This window comes from Buceros rhinoceros, unplaced genomic scaffold (assembly GCF_000710305.1).
Source record: "Buceros rhinoceros silvestris isolate BGI_N320 unplaced genomic scaffold, ASM71030v1 scaffold30072, whole genome shotgun sequence".
NCBI classification, from domain to species: Eukaryota; Metazoa; Chordata; class Aves; order Bucerotiformes; family Bucerotidae; genus Buceros; species Buceros rhinoceros.
The window spans coordinates 23,004-32,821 of record NW_010398817.1 but is presented as its reverse complement, the minus strand read 5'-3'; the positions used below and the strand labels follow the sequence as shown (position 1 = coordinate 32,821).

The window sequence follows — 9,818 nt, the reverse complement described above, 5'->3', positions numbered from 1 at the left end:
CGGCATTCAAGCATTTTGATTTATTCTGTGTGAAGAAGGATCAGCTTGAAATAGATCATCTTGGATGGTAGTTATATATTAGATGCATATAAATAGCAAATTAGATCTCTGTATTCCCAAAGTGGGTATTCAGAAAGTAGAATCGGCCTGACAACTCACTTGTCTTAACTAGCAGATTGTAAGTGATTGAACAACTCTGTCCTTTTCTAGTGACAATGTACCTGTGACTACCTCTGAACCAAACTGCATTTCTAGAATCTAGAGGGCCTGGGAAGGGGGTAAAAAGCCAACTTTCATTAGCCCTGGAAAAATACATTTCCTCCTTCTGTATACTTTTGCTTCTTCGTACAGGAGAGGAAAATCACGAGCATGTGGTTAGCAGGTTATCAAAAAAGAGATTAATACTCCTTTCCTCAGTTGTCTTCTCAATAACTTCGTTGTAAATTAGAATTCCATTGGTCTGAAGCCACATTTCTTAAAATCTTAAACATTAAGGGAGCTTGTTCACTTTACAAGCACTTTGACTAAGATCAGTATTTATAAACATAGAACAGTGTAATCATATATTACACTTTTCCAGGTGGTCTAGATCCTGAAAACATAGTTCTGAAGGGATTCTTGCTCAGATATTCCTACCTCTGTCAAGATATGCCATACTTTCCACAAAACAATTAACATTTCAAACTATTCTTTAAATTATTGTTACTGGAACAATATTTTTTCTGGTGGTAATTTTCTTTTTAAAAATATGGGACAAGGAGTGATTAGATAACGTTATCATTTTGTCTTTTACAAACCCCAAATGGTACAGCAATTTCTTGTGATCATTCTTAGTAGTACTTATCTGAGCTATGGAATATGCTTTTGCCCTTCATCTTCCATGCTTCTTAAAAATACAGCTAAAACTTCCTTCATTAAACTTCCTGCTCTTAAAATCCCATGTCAGTGGACACAGCAAGTTTTCAAACTACTTTTAACTGTTTCCCCACAATAAACGGGGCAAGATTAGGATCTAAAACATCTCCTGAGGGTTTAAGTATTATACAGCAATGGTTCATTTCAATTATTTTTCACTACTACAGTTAAACAGAAGCTGTAAACAGCTCCTGCATTACTAAAGACTCCAGGATCTGAAACTAATTTGTTTCCTGCATTTTCTTACACTGTTTGAATCCAAGGGTATAGTTTAAGCAGAGGGGAGGACACCTGAGCTCCTAGACCTTGTTCATAGACATACCACAATCTTCTTGCAAAATGTCTTAGGAAAGTCACTTAAACACCACTTGTTAGTAAATGGTATTATCCAACAGCAAGTATGCAGCTATCTGTTGCTGTTACACTATTTATTCCATTCTAGATAGGAAGTTACAATAATTTCTGTAAAGCATTGATTTATAATTTACCTAAAGTATTTCTCCCATTTTAGTAGTTAAATCCTGTTAATTCTTATAAAAACATGGGTTCCTTAGACGTCAAACTAAGCTCAATATCTTAGACAATCTCTTAAGTTTTTAAAAGTTTTTCCTCTTGTTAAAACTTTGCCAGAACAAAAGAAAACCAACTGAGCTTCCCCAGTTTGACTGATTTTACGGTACAGCGTTTGCTCATTTGTGAAGTTACACCCTTTCAAATCGAGACTGCTTTCACATAAGTTGTGGCATAATTTTAGATAAGAAAACCCTTCAAGAAGCTCAAACTGTATTTCCAGCACACCCAAATCTTAACATTAAGTACACATTTGCAAAATACCGTATTTGACTGGTCCACTAGCCAAAACCAGCATTAAATTTTTATCTCACCTATCTTATTCCTGAGTAAGTACAGGCCAAATTTACTACAAGCATAGCACGTGATGCTGCCTTTGGAGAAATTAAATTAAATTGCATTCCTATTTCCATATAGTTTCTGATATTTGAAATGAAGTACACCCAGGCTCCCTAGCAGGGAGCAGAGTCAAACATAGGCATGTGACAGAAAAAACCCAAGCAGATACAGTTAAAGAACCCTGGATGTAAATAAAAAAGTACACAATATGACAGTTCCATGCCAAATCCATCCTGTGTAACAAAAGCATCCTGTGTAACAATGTGGGAAACTGTCAGGTTTTGGGACAGGAGAGAAAAATTAAAGAATCTAAGATACAGAGCCACACACTTGTATCAAGTTCAGAAGAACTGCGTCAGCACTACAGTGAACTGGTGGAAACAAATTGTAAAAAGAATTCTACCTTACAGGGCTACCTAAAAATGTGCTATCTGTAGTATTAAAAAAAGTGCACAAATTGTAAAATCAAACAATTTTTGAGATTTTACAATCTATGCCCCAAAACATCAACCATTTAGAGAAAGACATAATAGCTTAAAACGTCAGTATTGGTCTTGATCTCAAGACTTTTAATATCAAGAATTTAAAAATTTTTAATGTAATTTATTTCTTTTACTACCGCTTCTGTTAGAATCAGGATTTTGTACGGCACAATTTAACCCACTACTAAGTAGAACAACTTTTGTTTATCTCCAATATGTAGACTCAAATTCAGAGAAAAAAAGATTCACAGCTTACAACTGTAGATTTCTTCTTTTTCTTATACTACCTATCATCAGTGGCAAAGTTAGGAAGAGACTGAATTATTGTACACTTTATCAATGAACTATTTATACTTCATTCCCCCCTATTTCTCCCCCCTTTTCCTTTCTGAAACAAGACAATCAATCTGCACATAAAGGGACTCATTTACATGGAACACTATCACACTTGTCTTTGTTGGGTCACTGTTTCATGAAGAACCCAAAATGTATGGCTGCTGAAGACTGGTGCATATATAAATTTAACAAATAACAGTTCTTAAGCAGAGAGCAGTCACAGAGAAAAAGAGCTAATCAAAACACATTACAACATTAAATTTTCACTTTTTATAAATGGAGTAAAGATGCTTTTAAATATATTTACAGTTAGAAAAAGGATTTAGGATTACTACAAGTCAAAATTACTTAGAAATTATGAAAATGAGGTTCATTTAAATTATAACATTATGAACAGAGTAAAATGTCATATTCTACTTAGAATTTGTCTACTCTGCTGTCCATATTGTCACATCCCTTTAATCACAAACAGGCAAAAATTATCTTAACTTTGTTTAATGCCCAAACAGGCATCATTGCAATGTAAACACTGGCAACAAAACAGTTCAGTGAAAACCACCACAGCTCCATTTTCAGATCCTAGCTGATTTAGGTCCTATCTGTGGTTAGAAATTGCTTTTCTATGTCTTACTCCATAATGAACAGTGAGACTTTTCTGCATTCTTTTTGATTATAACCATACTTGTACCACATTTTTGAGATTATTCTCTAGAGACAGCTGAATCATAGTAAAATCCACTCCATCCTCCCTTACTTCCAAACCAAATGGCTACTTATTTCTGAATATACAGAGACGTCTTGTTGGCAGCGCTGAGTGGTTTATTCACATGAAGGTAAATGAAAATACATTTCCCATTTAGTGAACTACTGGTAACAGATTATTATTTGTTTGCAAGAAGCTCTGAAATGTGTTAGCATTCATTACAGTTTAAATTAGAAACACATTTCATAAAACATCTTGCGATGAGATTTGCTATCATTAAACTGCTTACTTCAAAACAGTTTCAGCTGTCTTGTAATCCATTACATCAGTATATTCTGCAAATACTCTCACCTAAAAATAAAATATAAAAAAATAAAGTTGAGAAGCATGTATTTTTCTTTTAAAAACTAGTGTATGTTATTCTGAACACCAGCCCAGCCCCAAAAACATTTAAGAATCTTAAAATACATTGTTTTACAGATACTAAGATTTGGCCAGGTAATGGCAATGAACAGTCATCCTATTCAGTAAGATAAAGCAGAATACATAATAAACAGATCAGTAGTTATCCATCTGAAATAGCCTATAATTAACATTTTATGTCTAAAAAGTTTAAACAGCAACACCAAGAAATGAGGTATGTATGTTCTCAGGTATCACATCAGACTTTCATTTTATGCAACTAACCGTATTTCACAACTAGCATCTTACAAAATAGAACAGTACCATTGTGCCTGTGGAAGTACTGCATTAAAAAACGGAAAAATACATTACTACAAGAAACCACCAAACATCACAATTGTCAGGGGCTACAAAAACCCATTGTTTCAGCTGTTAAGAAGACATATAAGTTGGTAATTGGGGCTGGATTCGCTACGAAGAAGGTCCATCCAACTTTTACATGGGCTTAAAAATATATTTACTTTGAATGAAAAAGCATCACAGGAGTGTAAGTGGACTACCTCACTAAAAGGAACTAAATGGACTCTTGTACTGAAACTGAATCTATAGTTTAAAAGCTAGACATGGATTGTACACGTGTATCAAAACACTTATTGGTTCTAAACAAAAATGCAAAATCTGTATTCACAAAAATATTTTATTGGTAATTTTACATAATACCAGATGGGACCGTAAATAGTTCTGCTCTGTATCAGTATATTGCTAAGTAAGTAAATGTTTATGCCATAAAGTAGGGTATTGAGTTTTTTCATATGATTTATGACATAATATATTCTAATAGGCCAAATCAATATTAAAGATATTGATTCAGGAACAAAAAATGAATTGCGCTGTTATTTCCTTATTCTTGTGCAGTATCTGATATTCCTGTAACAAAATGAAGTTACTATATGACACTAGATAAATTTGGGGTAAGGAAACAGCACTATGCAGTAATGAGAACTGCACTTCTGTTATTTTTGAAGCTTTTCTAAACTTCCATATTTCCGAATGTTAGCTTTTGCCAAACGCGTTGTCATCTTCAATATTTGTTACACAACACAGAATACCAGTCTACAGTGACAATGTAGCACTTTACCTGAATTGCAAGGTTAACCAATCAATGCTTAGAATGTGTTTTCTATTTTGCCTGTAAACATTACAATAAGTGTTTTAAGTGTGAAAGAATATTGGTAAAACCATCAACATAATTCAGTAACAGTAATCTAGTAAAATGTGTCAAACATTGGCAAAAATTCATACAAATGTTTTATTTAATAACATTTTTCCTATTTAACCACACCAAGTACCAGCAGGTGTTTTTAAGAAGATAATTATTATGAAAATTCTGTTGCAGCAATAGTTGATTAAGTTGATCTTTGACTTGCATACATATAACTATGTTTCACAATTCTCAAATAATACATATTTAGGCAGCTTGACTATGTTATAAAAATTTAAATTCAGTACATGCCAATAGCAGAGACTCCAAGAGTTGTGTTAGAATTCACTAAACTAAAAGTGAAAATGGACTTACCAATAACACTGCATAATGAACATTCAAACCACATTTTCATGGCACCTTTACACATGAAGATTAAAAAGTTGGTCTGAAAATGCTTTGTAAGCATTTGTAAATCGCATTTAAATTATTGTTTCTCCCACTGCGCTTTCAATTTTTTTTTTTAAACTGCATAAATTATGTTTCAGTCAACATATTAATTGTGTATCAATCTGTCATGAAAATGCGGTAACGGGTGATAGAAGTTATGTATTTGCATGGTTTGAAGAGAAGAGACTAAAGAAACTAGAGGAAATAAACTTTAATGAGATTCCCCATTCAGTGATGACGCTTCTCCTCTGGGTGAAGATGACCTGGACATTCCCCTCTCTGTGTTGTCAGAGCTAGAACCACTCTGACTGTGTTGATCTGCAGATGCAGCACTGGAAGCAGGCGGTGACTTAGTTTTCTCCTTAAAGTCTGTAATTATGACCGTCAGATCTCCAACGGTAACTTCCAAATGCTGAGCACTACTTCGATCCACATTTTTCAATCTTGGCCTAAATAAAGCAAATAATCATATTAAAAGCACACACACCATCTCGTTATCTTGTCTTCTTCCTACTTCCAACACTGATGGAGTGTTGCCTAGTACACTTTACATTAAAATAGCTGAAACTCATTGCCTTGTCTTAAGATTATTTAAACATTGACCTTGTGAATGATGTAACTGTGGAGAATATGGATGTGTTGCACATGTGAAGGATTTTACTTTTAAATATTCTTTCCTTATTGTAGCTATAGAAAGTTTTAAGTTTGATTCAGAGAAGCATCCATCTCTGCAGCAGCCTTAAGCAACAACTCTAAAAAGAAAATGATGTTCAATGATGAAATGTTGGTGTCTGTCTTTTGAATTCATCAGCCCAGGCAGGTTAACTTGCAGCAGGTGTTAGTGCATTTCAAAACCTCACTAGGACTGCTAGTATACTATCTGAACTGTACTTTATGTTCACAGTCTAAGTCTGGTATTCCTGGCATATACCATGATTTAAATTACACAGACTATTTGTAGTGGGTTAAGATGGCGCCGGTGGGGCTAAGCACCCCCTGCCACCTCTTCTCCCTCTTCCCTAGACCCATGAAAACCGTCTCACAATTATTGTGAGGGAAGAGATGTCATAATCCTCTCGACTTCTTATTGGAGCCAAGGCGTGTCAATTAAGTACCTCTGTGACAAAGCATATAAAAAGTTGAAATCTGTGACACTTCCACAGCACGTGCATATTTGATTTCTGCTCAGGACTGAGACACAGAAGAAAACCATCTCACCAAGAGAGACTGCAGCTGCCTCCATTTCTGGAGCAGTAAAAGATTTCTTCCACAATGTAGGCAGACCTTCTTGCTTTGCCAGTTACCAGCAGGGGTGGTTTTCTGACAGAGTTTAAGCCAGAAGGAAGGAACAACTTGGCTGTAAGCCCCCAACATCCCGCATTAAGAGAACAGTCTCTGGCAAGGAGAAAGAAGACCTATGGTGTTCCCCAGAGATCTGTTTTGTGTTCTGCTTTGCAGTTGAGAAGAGCTAGAAGCTCGAGTGTAGCCCCTGGCAGACTGATAGACTCAAGTCTCTTTCAGCTACCCTGGAGGAAGGAAGACTAAGTTACTGAGGAAGTTTGCTCTAAAGGAGTTTCTTAAACCGAAAATTCTGAGATTAACAATCTGTGACTCTCTCCCCCCTTCCCCCTGCCCTCTCGGACAGTGGCCGCATGGTGGGGGTTTTGTTTGTCAATTGGAGATGTGGGACGAATGGAGAGAATGTATATTTATTTGTATATACTTGTTTATGTACTTATTGACATCTCTCTCTCTTATATCTAAACAGAATAGGTTGATAAAAGTGATTGATTTATGGTTTTAATTGCTTTGTCCATTAAATTGCTTTTGTTCCACCCCTGTAATTTAAAACTTGTTTTGACTTGATTTTTGTTCTTAAAAAGCCCAACTAAATTTAGATAAGCCCAACCAAATCACTTTAAAACTCTTCTGTGTAGCTTCTGGGTGTGTTTACATTCTTCCAGAGCTACAGCAAAGTCGCAGACCTTTCAGAATTTCAGCCTCTCTCATTTCAAACTGCAACAGTATTATACACAGTGCTGATAGGGTTTGCCTTTTCATCTAATCTTTCAATTGTTTGATTTTCACAACAAAAAGAATCAAGTAACACTTAGACTTATATTTTGTCACCATATTTTTGCTAGTGACAGGCATAAAGTACTTCCAATTTACTACTTTGACTGCCATGAAAAACTGTCACCAGACAGCTGAATTTATACAAGCAGTTAGTAACAGCACAGCTTTATGCCTTTGACTCCACAGCTTTCACTAGCTTAAGTTACAATAAAATAATATCATGTTTTAGCAGGTGTGCTAACAGCAAAGCTCTAACCTTTACCCTATCATCTGACTTTGAAGTAGAACTGGTTCCCAGTCACTTCAGCTGAAACACCTTACGCCTTTCCTCCACTAGCACAGAGACAGGCCTTGACATCTTGCTTCCCTGAGGCTGAAGTAGTGCAACTGAAGAATTTAAGAAAAAAAAAGAAAATCTGCTGCTGTGTAACATGGGAACAGAAAGAAAAATTCAGTATTATCCACCTACATAAGTGACATGCCTGGAGCTTGTTAATCATATTGAGAGCACATGCAAATTTTTATGGTTCTTTCCAGCAATAACGTACAAGTTTTAAGGCAAAGAGAAAAGGATAACTTTTTCCCAAAGGATACTGGAGAAATCTGGTTAAATTAACCAAACCTAGTGAATAAATTTTATGAAAAACTGAAATGTTTGAAGCATTAAAAAAAGTAGCCTAATTATTTCAAATGGTAATTCTTAACATGAACCTCAATATTGGCGTTTCAGTCCAAGATTTTTATCTCAGTTATTTTTCAAGTGTTCTCCCTCTCCCCACCTCACTTCTGCATTTTCAATGTACTATTGCAATTCAACCATCAATATTTCAATTTATAACATTTAATTAGTTTAATGAAAACTATGTTAACTTCAAATACTTCATAACTGAATGAGGTAAGCTAGTAAATTTGAGTATTAAAAAAAAAATAAAGGAATCTCTGTGTCCTTAATGCTGACCATGACTTTCTTAGTGACTAACCTCTCTTGACTCTCAGTCTCTCCCTGGTTCTGATACTGATGATCCTGTTTCAGGCACAAGAGAGGCATCTACTACTTCTCTGCATAACTAATTCCAAAGAATCTTCCTTGACTGGATGACTTCAGAGTGCTTCCAGAAAAAAAATAATAAAAAACCCCTATATAGTTCCTCCCACATTTGATTAGACTACACGTCTTGTATACTTCTCAGGTTTTTTGGCACAGCATTCTTGCCACAGTAACTTTATGCTTTGACTGTGATGATTCAGGAGTTAAACCTTTGGTTTGCAGTTTGCACGCTCCTTCCACCTGGTCTTACAGCAAGATCAAGGCTTTTAACAACTGCTTGTCTGTACTGTGATATTTCATGTTCTCAGTTCTAAGAGCTCAAGGTTTCCTTCAGCATTCCGGATGTAGCACAGAGATTTTTTATCGCTAGTTAATATACATGCCTTATCCTGCCACATTAATTCTACCCCTTAGTTCAACCCTTCAAAGTTTATTCCAGTTCTGCAAGGATAGCAATAAACACATTACTCTTCGGTAGTGTGGTACTGGTTCTCTCTTTCTGACTTATTTTGCATGAAAACTAGTCACTCCTGTCCACTCTCTTTTCCAGAGATGAATGTTATCCATTTGCACATCTACAGTTTTGTGTGGTGAGAACTACATTTGAAACCCGTGCCAGAAATACCCAAATCTTTCTCGCTATATTCAGCTGGTCTCCATCTTCTGGTCAGAATTACAAACTGCAGGTTTTCTTCACATTTCACAGGCTTCCTGAAGCAATGAAACTTCACACACATTTAGCTTTATCATTGAAAGAGTTTATCGCAGCACTTGCAAAGCAGTAAAATTGCAGAACATTTAATTTTCTTTTCTAGACCATGCTTTACCAACACTGCAAAAGTTTATAAAATTTTTACCTGGTTTTCTTATGACTGTTCTTTTTGCTTGTTGTTTCTTTTTCACTTTTTTCCTTTTCTACTTTGTCTTTTTTCTCCTTCTTTGATTGTGTAGGGGGCACGAATTGCTGAGGAACCTGCTGTGCAACCAGCTGAGAGACAGGTCGAGGTTTCCTGTGTGCACATATATATATAGACATAATACTTAGACTTTACAAGTCTCAAACTCTCTACATGTCTGCTATTAACAATCACTATAAAAAGAAATACTGCAAAAATTTACTTTGCTGCCAATACTTCATTAAAACAGCACATGAAATTTAAACCCGTTACATCTGTTAGTTTCACTTACTTGCATTATCAACAAATGAGATTTTTTTTTAAGGATTTAGAGACAAGACTTCGTCATGTGCCCTCTTCTCCCAGTCGTCGTATCCAGGGACTTACACAGAGCGAACTC

The 9,818-nt window shown here is 35.5% G+C and overlaps 1 protein-coding gene across 1 annotated transcript; it reads right to left on the bottom strand.

Moving 5' to 3' along the window:
* Positions 1 to 3,817: 3,817 nt before the first annotated feature.
* YAF2 (YY1 associated factor 2) lies at positions 3,818 to 9,558 on the bottom strand. The gene is made up of 2 exons (XM_010131249.1): positions 9,380 to 9,558; positions 3,818 to 5,847 (listed from the first exon to the last, which is right to left on the bottom strand). The coding sequence occupies exons 1-2, from the start codon at positions 9,556 to 9,558 to the stop codon at positions 5,610 to 5,612; spliced, it is 417 nt and encodes a 138-aa protein (XP_010129551.1). The 3' UTR covers positions 3,818 to 5,609.
* Positions 9,559 to 9,818: the final 260 nt, after the last annotated feature.